Source organism: Pseudophryne corroboree, chromosome 3 (genome assembly GCF_028390025.1).
Source record: "Pseudophryne corroboree isolate aPseCor3 chromosome 3, aPseCor3.hap2, whole genome shotgun sequence".
Lineage (NCBI taxonomy): Eukaryota > Metazoa > Chordata > Amphibia > Anura > Myobatrachidae > Pseudophryne > Pseudophryne corroboree.
This window is the reverse complement of record NC_086446.1, coordinates 48,324,104-48,345,482: the sequence shown is the minus strand read 5'-3', so window position 1 is coordinate 48,345,482 and position 21,379 is coordinate 48,324,104. Positions and strand designations below refer to the sequence as shown.

General features: G+C 44.9%; 1 protein-coding gene across 1 annotated transcript in view; it reads left to right on the top strand.

The window, feature by feature from the left end:
* The window catches only part of LOC135054679 (zinc finger protein 260-like), a 43,994-nt gene extending 22,969 nt beyond the window's left edge, over positions 1 to 21,025 (top strand). The window contains exons 2-3 of the mRNA XM_063957933.1: positions 4,577 to 4,677; positions 13,826 to 21,025. Coding sequence (XP_063814003.1) covers positions 4,644 to 4,677; positions 13,826 to 16,182 — 2,391 coding nt within the window. The 5' untranslated portion in view covers positions 4,577 to 4,643 and the 3' untranslated portion in view covers positions 16,183 to 21,025. The remainder of the gene's footprint in view (positions 1 to 4,576; positions 4,678 to 13,825) is intronic.
* The last annotated feature ends 354 nt before the right edge of the window (positions 21,026 to 21,379 follow it).

The following is a 21,379-nucleotide window of genomic DNA, read 5'->3' as shown; positions in this document are numbered from 1 at the left end:
GTTGGACCTTCTTGGGCGGCCCGCCGTGTTGCGACCCTTGACCAATTGTGCAAGGCGGCTACGTGGTCCTCAGTGAACACGTTCATAAGGTATTATGCCTTCGATACTGCCGCTTCCCAGGATGCTTCCTTTGGACGCCGGGTTCTTGTGCCCGCTACAGTGCGCCCCCTCCCATAAGGAACTGCTTGAGGACATCCCCATCCTTGTGCAGCCCAGTGTACCCCGCAGCAGAAAACGAGATTTATGGTAAGAACTTACCTTTGTTAAATCTCTTTCTGCGAGGTACACTGGGCTGCACAAGGCACCCACCCTGACGCGCTTAGCTTCTTTGGGTTGGTATGGCATTAGCCGCTGACACTTCTCTTGTCGTGAGAGTGTGGTGTATGTGGCTACTAACCGTTGTCGTCTCTTTTCCTGCTACTGCATTGGGCTGGTTAACTAAAAACTGAGCTAATATGCAGGGAGACGGGGTTATAGAGGAGGCGGCGCTGTGCATTCTGGGAACAGTCAAAGCTTTGAGCCTGTTGGTGCCTCGGATCAATATCCTACTCTACACCCCATTGTCCAATCCTTGTGGAGCCCAGTGTTCCTTGCAGAAAGAGATTTAACAAAGGTAAGTTCTTGCCATAAATCTCGTTATATAGGTGAGAGGGGACCGTACAGTGTTCTATGAGGGGAAATAACACAGTCCCTGGCACACACTGGTTTGTGGTATTATTATATAGGGGAGAGGGGAACGTACAGTGATATATGAGGGGGAATAACACGGCTCCCGGCACACACTGATATGTGGTATTATTATTATTATTATATAGAGGAGAGGGGAGCGTACAGTGATATATATGAGGAGGAATAACACAGCTCCCTGCACACACTGATATTTTTTATTATTATTATTATTATTATTATTATTATATAGGGGAGAGGGGACCGTACAGTGATATATGAGGAGGGATTAACACCGCCCCCGGCACACACTGATATGTAGTATTATTATTATATAGGGGAGAGGGGACCATACAGTGATATATGAGGGGGAATAACACGGCTCCCGGCACACACTGATATGTGGTATTATTATATAGGGGAGAGGGGACCGTACAGTGATATATCAGGGGAATAACACAGCTCCCGGCACACACTGATATGTGGTATTATTATATAGAGGAGAGGGGACTGTACAGTGATATATGATGGAGAATAACACAGCCCCCGTCACACACTGATATGTGGTATTATTATATAGGGGAGAGGGGACTGTACAGTGATATATCAGGGGAATAACACAGCTCCCGGCACACACTGATATGTGGTATTATTATATAGAGGAGAGGGGACCGTAAAGTGATATATGAGGGGAATAACACAGCCCCCGGCGCACACTGATATGTGGTATTATTATTATATAGGGGGGAGGGGACCGTACAGTGATATGAGGGGGAATAACACAGTACATGCAATCTGCGGCTTCTACATTTACCCCATAGTGTTTGTTTATTAAACCACAATGTTTCATGAACTTAAAAATGATTAAAGTGACTGAGGTCACGTGTGAGAGGTAAGGGGCCTGGTGCTAAGCCATAAGCAGGGCAGATGCTAATGATTTTAGCAGCATTGCACACGCTAGGCCGCCGCCCTCTGGGAGTGTATCTTAGCTTAGCAGAATAGCGAACGAAAGATTAGCAGAACTGCTAATAAATATTTTCTTGCAGTTTCTGAGTAGCTCCAGACCTACTCACAGATTGCGATCAGCTCAGTCCGTTCAGTTCTTGATGTCACAAACACGCCCTGCATTCGGCCAGCCACTCCCCCGTTTCTCCAGACACTCCCACGTTTGTCCCTGACACGCCTGCGTTTTTTAGCACACTCCCGGAAAACGCTCAGTTACCACCCAGAAACGCCCCTTTCCTGTCAATCATTCACCGATCAGCAGTGCGACTCAAAAGCGCCGCAGGATCCACAGCAAATCTACTATGTTTTTAGTTAAATAACTAAGCGCATGCGCCCTGCGTGTCTTGCGCATGCGCAATTAGCAACAAATCGCAGCATAGCGAAAAACGGCAACGAGTGAACATCTCTGAATGACCCCCAAAGTCTGATATCTCCTATGGTGCATGCATTACCCTGAGTGTACGGTTTCTGGGACAGACCAAATCAGAGAGGTGGCGATGGGCTCTCCTGGGCAGTGACTGGGAGGTGGCTTGTGTGATGCACATAGATATGGTCTGTTCCGTGGCTATATTATGGGAGTGTCACTAGTGTCAGATGGTGCATTCGCTAGCATGGATGTACACAGGCGAAGTGGTCCGCATGAACTCGCAGATGGGCAACGACCAATACACACTGCCGCTTCCATGTTGGGACGGCCAGTGTTCCGTCTAGTACCTAATGGCATTCGGGATTATGTATAGATTTTCTTCAGGCACAGCTAGTTACAAGTTATCATTTCTGAACAATTCTAAGCTAGTTACAAGTTATCATTTCTGAACAATTCTAAACTTTACTATAGTTTTTGCCTTGTAAATAAATGCTTAATATTAATGTGTGTACCGGATATCAGTGTATGTACCCAAACAGAGTAATACAGGTATATACGGACTGTCTGCAATGTAACAGCTATTGGTATACATGCATCAATCTTACAGCGACCCGTAGCACCATCCTACTAACTATCTTAAAGGGATCCGTAGCGCCATCCAACCCACTATCTTTCAGCTACCCGTAGTGCCATCCTACCCACTGTCTTACAGGGACCCGTAGCGCTATCCAGACCACTATTTTACAGGGACCCGCAGTGCTATACTACCCACTATCTTACAGGAACCCGTAGTGCTATCCAACCCACTATCTTACAGGAGCCCGTAGTGCTATCCTATCCACTATCTTACAGGGACCCATAGCGCCATCCTACCCACTATCTTACAGGGACCCGTAGTGCTATCCAACCCACTATCTTACAGGAACCCGTAGGGCTATCCTACCCACTATCTTACAGGGACCCTTAGTGCTATCCTACCCACTATCTTACAGGCACCCGTAGTGCTTTCCTACCCAGTATCTTACAGGCACCCATAGCGCCATCCAACCCACTATCTTACAGGGACCCGTAGCGCCATCCTACCCACTATCTTGCAGAACTGAGTGGATTAGGAATCTTACAGGGACCCGAAGTGCTATCCAATCCACTGTCTTACAGGGACCCTTAGCGCTATCCTACCGACTATCTTTCAAGTAACTGTAGCGCTAACCTACCCACTATCTTACAGGGACCTGTAGCGCTAGCCTACCCACTATCTTACAGGGACCCGTAGCGCTATCCTACCCACTATCTTACAGGGACCCGTAGCGCTAACCTATCTACTATCATATAGGGATCCACAGCGCTATCCTACCCACTATCTTACAGGGACCTGTAGCGCTATCCTACCCACTATCTTACAGCAACCCGTAGTGCTATCCTACCCACTATCTTACAGCAACCCGTAGTGCTATCCTACCCACTATCTTACAGGGACCTGTAGCGCTATCCTACCCACTATCTTACAGCAACCCGTAGTGCTATCCTACCCACTATCTTACAGCAACCCGTAGTGCTATCCTACCCACTATCTTACAGGGACCTGCAGTGCTATCCTACCCACTATCTTACAGGCACCCGTAGCGCTATCCTACCCACTATCTTACAGGGACCTGTAGCGCTAACCTATCTACTATCATATAGGGATCCACAGCGCTATCCTACCCACTATCTTACAGGGACCTGTAGCGCTATCCTACCCACTATCTTACAGCAACCCGTAGCGCCATCCTACCCACTATCTTATAGGGACCCGTAGCGCTAGCCTACCCACTATCTTACAGGCACCCGTAGCGCTCTCCTACCCACTATCTTGCAGAACTGAGTGGATTAGGAAACCACCCACAAGTGCCCATTAACTACAATCCCCAGTCAGCCTAATACACAGGGGGTGCACATTACACATGGTGCAGTTCCCATGGTGCTGTGGGGCTGTTGTTAGATGAGGATCCCCTGCAGGATCTGTTATCTGCATCCAGAGGGTGGCCACTGAGCCTCCCCCCAAGAGCTCAGGCTGCAGCATGGAACCTGCGGTGAGTACCTCAGGAAGACTAGCTGTGTTGGGTGGAGAACAGAGGGCGTCTGTCAGGCGTCCATAAAGGATGACTCCGATATGTCTCTGTCCCAGCCCTGTGTTATCCCATAAGTGTCTTGTTTGCCTACAGCTGGCCAGCTGCTAGCCCTGGTAGTCCGGCCATGTCTCCTGGTGACTCAGTGCAGTGATAGGGGACAGTCGCTGTACTAATAGCACACATCTGGCTATATCTAATAACAGGTGATAATACACAGTCATACAGCAATATATGATGAGTACTCAGGGGCATGTAGCCAGTGTCACTCTATTCCTCTACTCCAGACACAGGTAACAGATCACCACGTCAGGGGTATTACTATAATAAGCGGCAGGAATTACATGTACAGTGTAAGCTGGATGTCAGTAATCCTGTATATTGCAGTCACGTATCATCTCCTGACCTATACATCTGATATATTCCTCAGGTGCCGGACAGCAGAAAGGATTAGAAACGGTAACTCAGACGCACACAGAGGCCGGTGACAGAAGGCGATGATGGAGAATGGCCGGGACCCCACGTCACTGGGTAAGAGGAGGCGTAATCACAGTCCTGAGGAAGGGCCGCCCTTATTTCTCATATGTCCTAGAGGATGCTTGGGACGCCATCAAGACCATGGGGTATAGACGGGATCCGCAGGAGACATGGGCACTCTAAAGACTTTTCATTTGGTGTGAACTGGCTCCTCCCTCTATGCCCCTCCTCCAGACCTCAGTTTTAGAAATGTTCCCAGGTCGACTGGATGCACTCTGAGGAGCTCTACTGAGTTTCTCTGAAAAGACTTATGTTAGGTTTTTTATTTTCAGGGAGAACTGCTGGCAACATACTCCCTGCTTCGTGGGACTGAGGGGGCAGAAGTAGGAACCAACTTCCTAAAGCGTTTCATGGCTTTGCTTCTGGCTGACAGGACACCATTAGCTCCTGAAGGGAACTGAACGCTAGCCGTGCCTAGATGCTCTCTCCCACAGCATGCCATCAGCCCCCTCACAGAGCCAGAAGTCAGAAGACAGGTGAGTGTTAGAAGACAAATCTTCAATCAAGAAAGTGACGGCTAAAGGTACCATGCGGCTGGCGGGAGCCCAGCGCGCCATGTTTCCCACACATACACAGGCACTGCAGGGCGCGGGGGGGTGCGCCCTGGGCAGCATGAAACCTATGGAAACTGGCATAAATAAGAGCCATAAGTTGCTGAGGCACAGTCCTACCCCCGCCAGTATAAAAAATTACCTCATAAAAGCTGAGGAGAAACACACCATTGAAGAGTGGAGCTTCCTCCTCAGTGCCATTTTCTCTCTCTCCTCAGGCTGCAGACACAACACTGGTCCTCCTCCACTACTGAACAAGTATCAGGGTGCAAAACGTGGAGGGGGGGGGGTGCACAATGAATTTGGTGCTATATAATTGTGTGATTAACATTATAAAAGCGCTGAATGTCAGTGGGCATTTTGTGTTCACAACCCAGCGCCAGTAGCATAATGTCTGTGAACTGGCAAAATCCTACCTGTGTCCCTCTGACAGATTTTACTGTGGGTCTGTCCCCTATAAATCCCGGAGTGTGGTGTGGTTCTGCACGTGTGTGACATGTCTGTGGCAGGGAACTCTGTGGAGACATGTTAGGGACACAGAGGTGTAATATGACACCAAGAGCCTGACTGGGTGAAAGGTTACATGATAGTGTGAATCATATCAGTAAGAGGTTGGACTGAATCTCACACAGAAAATGAAAATAATCTGTTGAAGATGTGATTTTTAATAGTTCTGCCTTTCATCCACAGGGACCTTTCTGGATCACATACAAATTTGCACAAGTAGTACAAACTGATACCGACACGGACTCTGATTCCTGTGTCGACACTAGTGATTCCAGGGGAATAGGTCCTAAGTTAGCAAAAAAAAACATTCAAAACATGTTTTAGCTATAAAGGAGGTGTTAGAAGTTACGAAGCCCCCTCTTTTACCACAATGAGAGGGTTTATTTTAGTAAAGAAGTAATGTAATTTTCCCTGCACCTCCGGTCTGATTGAACCTGAAAATACATTTCTGATTCCCAAAAGGATATCAGGCAGCTTACCTTTTTCCAAAAAAGGTGGGAGTCACCCTGCATTTTAGACAGGGCCCTGTCATAAAATAGAAAAGGTGTTTCTCCCTACGCCTGGAATGGCTTCACTTAAGGAGCCGACAGACCCCAAGTGAGTGAGGTGATTTATTGATGTGGCCAATGGGACACTACTCAGGCCTACCAATGTCTGTGAGTGGTGCTATTGAAAAGTGGTCAGAAAATTTGTCATTAGACATTGACACAATAGATGGAGACGAGATACTCCTAACGTTAGGTCATATCAAAGACGCTGCTGCGTACATACTAGAATCCATGAAATATATTGGTTTCTTGGGATCAAGAACCGCTACCATGGCAGTATCGGCTCAGAGGGCATTGTGAATTCGCCAGTGGAATACTGATGCAGATTCCAAAATAAATATGGAGGCTCTCCCATATAAATGTGAGGCCTTGTTTGGTGATGGGCTGGATGCGTTAGCCTCGGCGGCTACCGCAGGTAAGTCAACATTCTTGCCTTATGCTCCTACACCGGCGAAAAAGACACATCACTCCCACATACAGTCCTTTCAGCCCAACAAATACAAAAAGGCCAAAGGTCTCCCCTTTTTTTGCAGGTAGGGGAAAAGAAAAGAAATCCGCAGCATCTCCCGAATCGCAGGAGCAGAAGTCCACCCCTGCTTCTGCCAAATCTGCAGTATAACGTTGGGGCTCCTTTGCGGGAGTCCACTCGGGTGGGAGCACATCTGAAACTTTTCAGCCAAACTGGATTCAATCTGGCCTGGACCAGTGTGTCTTACAAATAGTGTCCCATGGGTACAAACTAGAGTTTCAAGATGTCCCCCATGCCGATTTTTCAAATCGACCTTGCCAGCTTCTCTTCCCGGAAGAGAGGCAGTAACAATGGCAATTCAAAAATTATGTCAGGATCAGGTCATTGTCCTGGTACCCTTGGCACAGTAAGGAGAACATTTTTTATTCAAGCCTCTTCGTAGTTCCGAAGCCGGACGGCTCGGTCAGACCGATTTTAAATCTGAAAAATCTGAATCTCTACCTGAAAAGGTTCAAGTTCAAGATGGAATCCCTGAGGGTAGTGATTTCCAGTCTGGAAGAGGGGGACTTCATGGTGTCAGTAGACATAAAAGATGCTTACTTGCATGTTCCCATTTATGCTCCTCACCCAGCTTATCTGAGATTCGCAGTACAGGATTGCCATTACCAGTTTCAGACGTTGCCGTGCGGACTCTCCACGGCACCGAGGGTATTCACCAAGGTGATGGCGGAGATGATGGTCCTCCGTTAAAAAGGAGTCCATATAATTCCTTATCTGGACGATCTCCTGATAAAAGCGAGATCCAGGGAACAGTTTGTGCAGAACATCGCACTGTCCCTGTCAATACTCCAACAACACGGTTGGATCATGAATTTTCCAAAGTCCCAGTTGGAACCAACGACAAGATTGTCCTTTTTAGGGATGATTCTGGACACAGAAGTACAGAGAGTATTAAAAGGCTCTGGAAATCCAGAAAATGGTCAAACAAATATTGAAACCAACAAGCATGTCGATCCATCAATGCATTCGGTTGTTGGGGAAAATGGTAGTGGCCTACGAGGCCATACAGTTTCGCCGATTTCATGCCAGAGTATTCCAGTGGGACCAGTTGGACAAGTGGTCCGGATCCCACCTACACATACACCGGAAAATAATCCTGTCCCCCAAAGCCAGGATTTCGATCCTGTGGTGGCTACACAGTTCTCACCTACTAGAGGGACGCAGGTTTGGGATTCACGACTGGGTCCTAATAACCACGGATGCAAGTCTCCGAGGCTGGAGAGCTGTCACACAGGGGGAAAGCTTCCAAGGAAAATGGTCAAGTCAGGAAGCCTGCCTTCACACAAACGTTTTGGAATTGAGAGACATTTACAACGGCCTTCTACATGTGGTACATCTTCTTCAAGATCCCGTGCAGATCCAGTCAGACAATGTAACAGCAGTCGTGTACATAAACAGGCAAGGCGGAACGAAAAGCAGAGCGGCAATGGCGGAGGTGACAAGGATTCTCCTCTGGGCAGAAAGACATGTTAGAGCTCTGTCAGCAATTTTCATTTCGGGAGTGGACAACTGAGAAGCAGACTTCCTCAGCAGACACGATCTCCATTCAGGAGAGTGGGGCCTCCACCAAGAAGTCTTCATAGAGGTGACAAGTCTTTGGGGAGTTCCTCAAGTAGACATGATGGCATCTCGTCTAAACAAGAAGCTTCAGAGGTATTGCTCCAGGTCGAGAGACACTCAAGCAATAGCAGTGGATGCACTGGTGACCCAGTGGGTGTTTCGGTCGGTATATGTTTTCCCTCCACTTCCACTGATTCCAAAAGTTCTCAAAATAATAAGAAGAACAAGAGTTTGAGCACTCTTCATTGCCCCAGACTGGCCAAGGAGGGCTTGGTATCCAAATCTTCAGGAGTTGCTCATAGAAGATCCTCGGCCTCTTCCTCTTCGAGAGGACCTACTACAGCAGGGCCGTGTGTGTATCAAGACTTACCGCAGCTACATTTAACGGCATGGCTGTTGAGCGTCAGATCCTTGCCCGAAATGGTATTCCCAAGGAAGTCATCCCCACTCTTATTCAGGCCAGGAAAGGAGTAACATCTAAACATTACCACCGTATTTGGAGAAAATGTGTCTTGGTGTGAATCCAAGAAGGCTCCTACGGAAGAGTTTCAGTTTGGACGTTTTCTCCATTTTCTGCAGGCTGGTGTGGATGCGGGCCTTAGATTGTGGTCAATCATGGTCCAGATTTCGGACTTATCAGTTTTCTGACATTCATGAAAGGGGTTCTGCACATCCAGCCTCCATTTGTGCCTCCAGTGGCACCATGGGACCTTAATGTGGTGTTGCAGATCCTTCAATCGGGTTGGTTTGAGCCTCTACAAGAAATAGAGTTGAAGTTTCTCACTTGGAAAGTGGTGATGCTTTTGGCGATGGCATCTGCAAGGCAGATGTCTGAATTGGGGGCCTTGTCCCACAAGAGCCCATACCTGATCTTCCATGAAGATAGGGCAGAGTTGAGAACTCGTCAACATTTTCTTCCAAAGGTGGTTTCCTCTTTCCACATAAACCAACCTATTGTGGTGCCAGTTGCTACTGACACGTTCGCTGAGTCAAAGTCTCTAGATGTGGTTAGAGCTTTGAAGATGTATGTCGCTGGAACAGCTCGAATACGGAAAACAGAGGTTTTGTTTGTCCGGTATGCTCCCAACAAGATTGTGTGTCCTGCTTCCAAGCAGACTATTGCGCGCTGGATCAGAGGTACGATTCAGCAAGCTCATTCTACGGCTGGATTGCAGTTACCGATATCTGTGAAGGCCCATTCTCCTAGGAAGGTGGGCTCCTCCTGGGCGGCTGCCCGGGGGGGTCTCGGCATTACAACTTTGCCGAGCAGCTACTTGGTCAAGGTCAAACACATTTGCAAAATTCTACAAGTTTGACACCTTGGCCGATGAGGACCTCAAGTTTGGTCAATCGGTGCTGCAGGGTCATCCGCATTCTCCCGCCCGTACTGGAACTTTGGTGTAGACCCCATGGTCTTGATGTCGTCCCCAGCATCCTCTAGGACATATGAGAATATAGGATTTTGATAACCTACAGGTAAATCCTTTTCTCCTAGTCCGTAGAGGATGCTGGGCGCCCATCCCAGTGCGTACTTTACCTGCAGTTTAGTTATTAGTTACACAAGTTGTGTTATCTTGGTTTCAGCATGTTGCTGCAATTAGTTCATGCCTGTTGGCGTGTGTTATGTTGACTGCCATGTGTGCGGCATGGTTGAGGGTGTGAGTTGGTAGATATCTCACCACTAGTTAAGTAATTTCTTTCCTCGAAATGTCAGTCTCCCTGGGCACAGTTCCTACAACTTATGTCTGGAGGAGGGGCATAGAGGGAGGAGCCAGTTCACACCCAATGAAAAGGCTTTAGAGTGCCCATGTCTCCTGCAGATCCCGTCTATACCCCATGGTCTTGATGTCGTCCCCAGCATCCTCTACGGACTAGGAGAAAAGGATTTACCGGTAGGTTATCAAAATCCTATTATTACACAGTAAGAGATGCCAGCATGCTGAGACTTGTAGTGCTATGCAGAACACACAATGCAGGTGTAGAGTATAAGCCTCCGTCTTTCTTCTGTCTGTGTATTAGACTGGGCACTATTATAGGTAAGTCCTGGATACATTGATATAATATGTTAGGGTTAGTGATCCATATGACGGGATACATCGTGACGTGGTAGGTGGGCACGCATTTTTGACCAAGCATGCACTAAGAACCTAAATTATACTCCATGTTATTTGTAGAGTTTATCATAATTTTTTATTTTAATTTTATACAGTGGATTAATACTTCTTTATTTCTGCTGCTGATTCCTCTCCCAATGTAGCCAAGCATCTGACTAGCCTTCCTCATTGCCTTGTTACATTGCTTACCTGCCTTTAAGTCACCTGAAATAATGACTCCTAGATCCCTTTCCTCCTCAGTAGTTTCCAGTATAGTGCCATTAATACTGTTTTTAGCCTTTGGATTTTTGAGACCCAAGTGCATGATTTCGCATTTTTTTGGCATTAAACTGTAATTGTCACACTCTTGACCTATACCTAGAGCCTCAATAATTTGTTTTACCCCTCCTGGTGTGTCTATCCTGTTGCATACCTTTGTGTCATCAGCAAAAAGGCATACTTTCCCTTTAATGCCATTTGCAACATTGAAGCGACATAGCAGACTGATCAAACCTACTACATTTTACCCCACCAAAGCTACTGTATAGGTTCTTCATGCTGATCATCTATCTAGTATACCAGATCAAAGAAGCATTTGTGTATATATAATAGATTGCTTTCCTGGATACTAGTTCACTCCTTTTTTATGATCTCTCCCGAGCAGTTTCCTCTAGGAGAACTCTTTGTCTCCTATCATGGGAGGATAATTTAGTATCCAAAAGGAACCTGGTGGCAGTGAAGAGTCTCTTTTTGGACTTCCAACTAGATCATGTTATTTCTCAAATTACAGAAGGTAAAAGTTCTTACGTACCAGTATCTGCTCCAAATCGGAATATCGTTGCAAAGTTTCAGTCCTTTTATTTTGTAGCGGGTGCAAGTGCTCTGCTCTCTTTAGGCCATAATGGAGCTCAGAGTTAAGGCTACTACCATGGTTGCCATTCCTTGGCTGGCAGATGTCCCAGTCCCAAATCAGTGGACAAGCATTTTGCATAATGGTCTTAGAACCCGTCCAGCTTTGTCTCTGGCAGGGATTAGCCATCTTCTCTTGTTTCAGGATGTGTGAATTTAGTTGCTCTTGCAGCACTGAGTCAAGAGGTTTTCTTGCTACCCCCCTTCCAAGAGACTCTTCCAAGTCCAGGCTGCTGCATCATCTGATCATGCTAGGTTCCACCTTGGAAGCAGACAATTGGGTCATATATTTCACAAGAGCCACCTTGAGTTTGACATAGAGGAAGGGTTTTTTTGGGGTCTGCTGTGAGTCACTAAGAGCCAGAAGTTCTTTCTTTCAGGAGTCCAGAATTTGTGGTTCTGTACTTTCAGGTAAAGTCTCAGTGGAGATGAGAACATTGTCTATTCTCCTCTACAGACTGTTGCTGGGAAGAGTAGTATGAAGGCTAGTTAGGATTCAATCTACAGTGCCATGGACATGGCTTTGTTTAGTTGCCGAATTGGTACGTGAAGTTGGAAGGCCGGGTAGGATGCACCTTGTTTAATGTAGAAGGTGGGAAAGTTTATCCCAGAAATCTCAGTAGTATAAATCTTCGGGGTCGAGAGCTGGGAGGCCAAGCTCCTCAGTCGGCTTCCAATTCATCTGTGGGAATGGGCTTAGCATTGGGAGATCTTGTTGAGGATTTCCACTCTGGGTCCTTGTTGTCTAGATAACACCAGACTGACCCAGGATGATGTTATAGGTGGTTATTCAGGCCATGTAGATCCTCCTGTGTGTGTTCCTGTAGGAACAAATCTTCTAGGCAGAAGCTCCTTTCTTCACACCGATTTCAAACACTTTGCCTTGATGTCATGGCACTTGATGCCAATATTCTTAATGCCGGAGGTCTTTCTCGTTCAGTTATGCAGGCTAAGCTAAAGATTCATAAGAAGGCTATTACTTGGATTTATTACAGCATGTGCAAGATAGAAATTATCTGGTTTGAACACAAGGGCGTATATGCTTCCCAGTTCAGTCTTTTGTGACTCCAGGATCAGATCTATGTCCTTTCATCTCTATTTGAGCTTGTTAATATACAGCCACTTTATGTCATGTCTCTGCCTCCTTGGGACGTTGCTTTAATTTTGGAAGCTCTCCAGAAGGTCCCTTTGATCCACTGTAGTCAGTGGAGGTACACTTCCTTACTCAGTGCGTTTGTGCTTACATTATCCTCACCCAGGTACGTAGCAGCCCTGTGATGTAATTTCCTATACTAATTTCCTATCCTAACAAGATGATCTTTCAAACTCATCCATGCTATCAGTCGAAAATGATATGAAGGTTCCATGTAAATCAGGAAATAGATTTGTCAAACTTTTCAACAGGAACATTTCTTCTAGTTTAATGAATCTTCCATCTCCCGGATATGAATTGAGCTTTACGAGTTAACATTGATTGGACTGAGATACGTTCGTAGAGCAGATGATCGTCTTGTTCTCTACTATGCCCATAAATGGTGTTGGCCACCATCAAAACAATCTGTAGCAAGATAGCTTACCGCTACGATGCCGCAGGTGTACGTGTCTACCGAGAGGCTGGTAGCGGAGAACATCTAGGCTCACGCTACTCATGCTGTACCTAATGGTTGGCATGGGGCCATTGTCTTACAGTTGTGAAAGGTGACAACTTGGTCTGCTTTGACACCTTTTCTTCAAGTGACGCGAGTTTTGGGTGTCGATCGTTGCATATAGCATTGATGGTGAACTTTCCTCCTTAGGCTTGCTTTGGGAAATCCCAGAGTAAGCAATGTCCCCCAGATAGGATGTAAGAAAAATTAGGCTTTTCATTATGCTCCTTGTAAAACCTGTTCCCTCCCTTATGTTAGGTTGTGTTCCACTTGTTCCTGTCCTTTTCAGTTTGTATTTGATGTTTTCTCCATTAGAGCTCTGGTAGTAAACAAAAAAAAACCTGAGCTCCTATTGTAGGTGGGGTATGTCGTTAATTTCCCGACTGTCGGGATCCTGGTGGTCGAAATACCGATAAGGGAATCACGCCAGCAGTTGAAATCCTGACAGATGCCCAGTATTCCCTCTATGGTGGTGGTCCACACCACCTCCCGAGGGGTAATAGAATAGTTTGGGGAGCAAAGCTCGCTACCGAGCCCGCGAGGGGACATGCCGCACTCAATGTTGGGATTTAGACTGTCGGGATGTCAGCATCCGCCTTCTGACCGCAGGTGTCCCAACTGTCTGGAATTAATATTGAATCCGTAGGTGGGAGGTAAAATATATTGGAGGGAACGTCAGTTTAGTAAGTTAGCTAGTTAAGTCCCTGCTAAGCAATGTTTCCTGAATGGACTGCAAGAAAGCAATTTCAAAACAAAAAAAAATCCAGATTTTCTGACCACCATCCATTTTTCCCAACAGAATTACATGAAGATCCATCTGTTCATATGAAGAATGAATTGATCCCTTGTGAAAAAGAACTTCTTCTACATCCTGACATTAAGGAGGAACCAGTCTCATGTGGCGGAGGAGACCTCACACACACTGACATGTATACACCCACAGATCATACACAGTATACAGCTGCTCATATTAAGGAGGAAGCAGCCTTATGTGATGGAGGAGACCTCACTCACACTGACATGTATACACCCACAGGTCATACACAGTGTACACCTACTCATATTAAGGAGGAACCAGTTTCATGTGATGGAGGAGACCTCACACACACTGACATGTATATACCCACAAGTCATACACAGTATACAGCTGCTCATATTAAGGAGGAACCAGCCTTATGTGATGGAGGAGACCTCACTCACACTGACATGTATACACCCACAGGTCATACACAGTATACAGCTGCTCATATTAAGGAGGAACCAGCCTTATGTGATGGAGGAGACCTCACTCACACTGACATGTATACACCCACAGGTCATACACAGTGTACACCTACTCATATTAAGGATGAACCAGTCTCCTGTGATGGAGGAGACCTCACACACACTGACATGTATATACCCACAAGTCATACACAGTATACATCTACTCATATGAAGGAGGAATCAGCCTCATGTGATGGAGGAGACCTCACAGACACTGGCAATTATACTCCCACAGATAAGACACAGTATACATCTACTCATACTAAGAAGGAAATAGGATCTTCTTTCAATGGTGAATTAAGGTTTATTAACCAGCCCAGTCATGTCGGACACCAGAGGGAAATAAACATAGATATCAATAGAGACAAATCTTGTTCCTGCCCAGAATGTGGAAAATACTTTACTAGTAAAATATCACTTAATAAACATCAGAGAAGTCACACAGGACAAAAAACATATTCCTGCTCCGAATGTGGGAAATATTTTCTCAAGAAATCCCATCTTGTTACTCATCAAATGAGTCACACAAAAGAGAGTACATATTCATGCTCAGAGTGTGGGAAATGTTTTACATATAAATCACAGCTTGTTTCACATCAGAGAATTCACACAGGTGAAAAGCCGTTCCCATGTTCTGAGTGTGGAAAATGGTTTACATATAAATCACAATGTGTTGCACATCAGAGAAGTCACACAGGGGAGAAACCATATGCATGTTCTGAGTGTGGGAAATATTTTACAAAGAAATCATCTCTTGATACACATCAGATAAGTCACACAGAAGAGAGTCCATATTCCTGCTCTGAGTGTGGGAAATGTTTTAGATGGAATTCACATCTTGTTAAACATGTGAGAACTCACACGGGAGAGAAACCATATTCTTGTGCTGATTGTGGAAAATGTTTTACCACGAAGTCAGCCTTGGAAGGACATCATCGAAGTCACACAGGTGGGAGACCATATTCTTGCTCTCAATGTGGGAAATGTTTTGTCTATCACGAATCTCTGACCGTACATCTGAAAAATCACACTGGAGAGAAACCATATACCTGCTCTGAGTGTGGGAAGTGTTTTAACCGTATCTCAAGTCTGGAAAACCATGAGAGAATTCACACTGGAGAGAAACCATTTCCATGTTCAGAGTGTGGGAAATCTTTTCTGAACAAAGGACAACTTGTTTCACATCAGATAAGTCATACAGGAGTAAAACCATTTCTGTGTTCTGAGTGTGGAAAATGTTTTAAAAGAAAACCACAGCTTGTTAAACATCAGAGAACTCACACAGGAGAGAAACCATTTCCATGCTGTGAGTGTGGGAAATATTTTGCTCAGAAATCAGACCTTGTTACACATCAAAGAATTCACACAGGAGAGAAGCCATTTCCATGCTCTGAGTGTGGGAAATGTTTTGCCGAGAAATCATATCTTGTTAAACACCATAGAATTCACACAGCTGAAAAGCCATTTTCATGTTCTGAGTGTGGGAAATGTTTTACACAGAAATCAAAGCTTGTTAAACATCAGATAAGTCACACAGGTAAGAAGCCATTTCCATGTTCTGTGTGTGGGAAATGTTTTACACAGACATCAGCTCTTGTTATACATCAGAGAAATCACACAGGCGAGAAGCCATTTTCATGTTCTGAGTGTGGGAGATGTTTTGCAAACAAATCACATCTTCTTACACATCAGAGAATCCATACAGGTGAGAAGCCATTTCCATGCTCTGAGTGTGGGAAGTGTTTTAACCGTAGATCAAATCTGAAAAAACATAAGAAGATCCACACAGGTGAGAAGCCATTTTTCTGCTCTGAGTGTGGGAAATGTTTTACCGTTCGCTCAAGTCTGAAAACGCATAAAAAGATCCATACAGAGCAGAAATCATCTTAACATATTTGTTAGCCCAAAGTCTTTTCTTTTAGGTCTCCTCTTTGAGTACTTAGACCAGGCATTCCCAACATTGGTCCTCAAGGCACACCAACAGTCCAGGTTTTAGTGATATCCATGCTTGAGCATATGTGACTTAATTAGTACCTCAGTTATTTTGATTAAACCATCTGTGCTGAAGCCTGGATATATCTAAAACCTGCACCATTAAGTGTGCCTGAGGCCGAGGTTTGGAATGCCTGCCTGACAAATATGAGAACCCAAATACTTAATGCTACCAGATGTCTTGTAGCTGGAAAAATCCTGCTGCTCCTTTTTCTGCAGTTTTCACTAGAATGTGGCACTTGGCCGTTATGCAGAAAATCATTGCCTCCCACCACTCCATGTCACAATTCCATGTGGTTTGAGGCCCGTGGTATATATACGCTAGATCTTCCCGTACTCACCTCTCCACATATGGCCTGTAAGACCTTTTTTTTTTTTCACCCTTCACTTTGTTCCTTTTTCTTTCTTTGTAACTCTGTGTTTAAGGCTAATTTTTTTTTTCTGTAAAACTTAGAATACTACACTGTGATTCTCTCTGGTATTTGTTGGGATTGGGCTTTGTAGTTGTTTGAGGATACCAGCAATGTTATTTCATCCAAGGATGGTCATTTGATGGTTGAAGTGAAAGATATCAGCTAAACCTGGTTTGTTTTTATTAAAATAGACATATGATAGAATTTCTAAATTTCTCTTAGAGAAATGGGCATACTGCACTATATGTGCCACCTGCGCTGGGATAAAAACAAGTATCGCCTTGCTCATTGCCACCTAGAGTAGAGATCCATCAGCCCTCCACCTTTTGAGGGCAAGACCGTTGAACATTGGTTGCTATCTATTGCCATCCCTTGTCAAGACACTTATAAGGGGATGTCATACTGGTCTAAATTTTCACTGATACACACAAATCTACACACACAACACTGTATAGTGCTAATCCAACAACAATGGAGATTGGCCACTTGCGGTGGTGCAACGGTGTAATCGCTGGCCTAGGTTTCTTGACATGTCAACAGGAGTAGGATGAATAATTCCCAGAAATGAGTGGAAATTGCAAACAGTTTGGAGAACTTGGTTTATGAGCAATTGAATTATATCATCTAAAGCAGTGCCAGAGTATGGAGAAGACTGTACGTATAGCAAAATGTGTATTGTTGACTCAAGCAGAGAGTTATAGTCCTCCATAGCCCAGATGTAGCGCAGATAATGTTGGGAAATAAATTACTGTGGACAAAGACTGTCCTCTCTCCCTTTGGCCCTTTGCCCACTTCTCAATATCCTCCTCTAATTGTTGCCAAACCACTACTCCACTTTTGTGGAAAAACAAACAAAAAACAACCAATTAGGCGCTAAGCAATAGATTTAAAAGGCTCATTGACCTAATATTAGCACAAGTCAGGCTGCGATGCCTAAAGTTTCTGTGACGCCATAAAAGAAAAGATATTGAAGATAAAAATGGTATCGCGTTCCACTGGGAAAGAAAACTGTGTAATAATAACAATATAGATTATATCCCAAGCATGTTAAAATAAAGATTTTATTAATACAATAAATATAGATATTGCACATGCAAAAATTAGAGAATCGCTCTCAAACAACAAATAGTTAAATGTCCTACAGAGCCACAATGTATATGCCATGGAGTCCAGTTGTAACTTTCCACATCTACAGTTAGTACTCCTTTTGAGTGAATTGGTATGTAAAATTCACTCTGGCCATAGGGGTTGATCAGTCCTCCTCCGGGGTAAAAAAAAAATGGTGAGTAACATGTACTGCACAGTTAGCGGTTCAAGTAGGTAATTATCCCAACTTCCGATGGATGTGGTATGATAAATGGTCTTACCCGGCTTCGTCCTACGGTGCTATATTGAACAACCCGGTTCATCCGATCTTCATTCTGGGAATACGGCCTTTGTCTTATAATGTGAGTGGTATTGCAATGCTCTCACTCACTTCTTGTTAGAATGATGTTATCTCTATTATATCAAACTTATTAGTCTCACTCAGCAATGCTGCTCAGATCCATCGTCCTCAGCGTCCACATTGCACTGTCCAGCCACGTCCTCCAGTAAACCCCTTCTGTGATCCACTGTGCCTAACACATTAGATATGGGTATTTTTTTAATTACCATATTTCTCCTACCTCCAGCACCTATCATGCCACTCATCCGCTTCATGTTCATGTGCTGCAGCTCTGCTACAGGCCTCTTCACCACTTTTTACCACCATCAGTTCAAAACTAAGTGAAGCTGCTATAGCCTATTGGTGGCATCTCTGATTTTCACACTACTACCTGACCCACCTACCCATCCACCACAACCTGTCCAGCTCAAGATAAGTCCAAGCCACCAAAAACACCACCAGAACTTCAGTACAACACTTATATTTTTAAGCAATACTAGTGTCTCTACAGGCCTCTGAGCTGTTCCCCAAGCAGTGAGATGCTGAGACCCCCTTTATCAGCCTCTTACAGGTGGTCTGGCAATCAAGGCTCCTAATGGGCTTCTGTCTACCAGACAGAAGCAGAGAAGCCTGGGGCATATATCTCTCCCCTCGACAACCTTTTTCTTAGTGTTTTTGGCAAATCTGTTTAACCTGGATTGTGAACTTCTTCCATGGTGCTACTTTTTCCTCAGTCTTACATCTTAGTTTGCTTACAGTACACTAGGGGGTAAATTTACTAAGATGGGAGTTCTATTGAAGATACCAATCAGATTCTACTACTCATTTATCTAGCACCTTCTAGAAGATAATACCTGGAATCTGATTAGTTGCTATGGGCAACATCCCATCTCAAATAGAACTCCCATCTTAGTAAATTTACCCCTAGGTACTAGGGTTAGTGTTTTGTAACATTGCAGAGTCCCTGGAGCACTAAATGGGGCTCGATTTGAGGTTAGGCGTATAGGGACACATCTGTATGTTTTCGCTATGATTGGAACGGATTGCTCATACAGTAAGTTACCATTATTGAATTCTCCTTCTATTAGTTAATGTCATCACTCTCCACAGCAATAGCAGATTAGCACATTGCTTTATATAGCATATTTACTAATCTATAAGCCAGACAATGGTCTGGAGATGTGATGTGAGATCTTGGAAACTATGACATCATGTTTGGTCATGCTCTTACAGAAAATATGATTAATATAATTAGCTGTGTAATCTGTTCCTGGTTTCATTTTCTATTTATATACACTCACCTATCAGCAATAACATAACCACCAGGCTAATATTGGGGCTAATTCAGACCTAATCGCTGCTACGCAGTTTCACACAGCGGGCGATCAGACCCAAATTGCGCATGCATGCGTACGCACCACAATGCGCAGGCGTGTCGCATGGCTACAAAACGGATCACCGCTCAGCAATAAGTTTGTGCGAAGGATTGTGAAAGGAGATTGACAGGAAGAAGGCATTTGTGGGTGGCAACTCACCAATTTCAGGGAGTGTTTGGAAAAACACAGGCGTGTCCAAGTATTTGCAGGGCGGGTGTATGATGTCAATTCCGGTATCGGACAGACTGATGTGATCGCAGCGGCTGAGTAAGTCCTGGGCTGCGCAGAGACTGCACAAGATCTGTTTGTACAGCTCTGTTACACATGCGTGCGCACACTTGCACAGCCAAAATACACTCCCCTATGGGCAGCGACTATCTGATCGCAGGGCTGCAAAATTTGCTTCCTAGCGATCAGGTCTGAATTACCCCCATTGTGTAGGTCCTCCATCAAAACAGCTCTGACCCAATGAGGCAAGGAGTCCACAAGATGACCTCTGAAGTTATCCTGTGGTATCAGGCACCAAGACGTTGCAAGCAAATCCTTTAAGTCCTGTGTAAATTGTGAGGTGCAACCTCCATGGCACAGACTTGCTTTTCAAGCACATCCCACAGATGCTCAAACACATTGAGATCTGGGGAATTTGGAGGCCAAGTCAGCACCTTGAATTCTTTGTCATGTTCCTCAAGCCATTCCTGAAGAAGTTTTGCAGTGTGGCAAGGTGCCATATCCTACTGAAAAAAGTCACTGCCTTCAGGGAATACCTTTTCCATGAAATTGTGTAATTGGTATGCAACAATGTATTGGTAGGTGGCATGTATCAAAGTAATATCCACATGAATGCCAAGACCCAAGATTTCCCAGCAGAACATTGCATAGAGCATCACACTGCTAGACCACCTTCCATTGCTCCATGATCCAGATCCAACCCTCGTGCACGGTGGTGGATGGGTCAGCATGGGCACTCTTACTGGTCTGCGGCTACGCAACTCCATATTCGGCAGCATTAACTTTCTCAGTAATTTGTTCTACAGTAGCTCTTCTGTGGGCTTATCAATGAGCCTTGAGTGTCAAGACCCTATTGCTGTTCCACTGATTGTCCTTCTTTGGACCACTATTAGTAGAAACTAACCACTGCATGCCAGGAACACCCCACAAGATGTCTAGCCATAATTTGTCTCGTCAGTTGGACTGTTTCATGATCAGGCTCCTTCAGGGAAGCCTTATAGTAGATAGAACAACAAATAAATCATAGCAAGAAGTGTTTATAACTATGATAGCGTCCTTTGAGAGATGTGAACGGGACCTTACAGTTGGGAATCTCAACTATCATATAATTCCCTTAGTATATTTAGCATTTACAACTTTATTACTTGTTCTTTGAATTATTAGATTCCTTTACTTGTTCATTACTTCCTAGATCATTCAGTACGGTATGCCAAATACAGTAATAGCTTCCCAACAGTGAGGCTCCAGTGTGTTTAGAATTGTTACAATGTATATATTTTTTATCTGCTGCACAGTAAACTTAGGAGGTCATTCCGAGTTGTTCGCTCGCAAGGCGATTTTAGCAGAGTTGCTCACGCTAAGCCGCCGCCTACTGGGAGTGAATCTTAGCATCTAAAAATTGCGAACGATGTATTCGCAATATTGCGATTACAAACTTCTTAGCAGTTTCAGAGTAGCTTCAGACTTACTCGGCATCTGCGATCAGTTCAGTGCTTGTCGTTCCTGGTTTGACGTCACAAACACACCCAGCGTTCGCCCAGACACTCCCCCGTTTCTCCAGCTACTCCTGCGTTTTTTCCGGAAACTGTAGCGTTTTTTCCCACACGCCCATAAAACGACCTGTTTCCGGCCAGAAACACCCATTTCCTGTC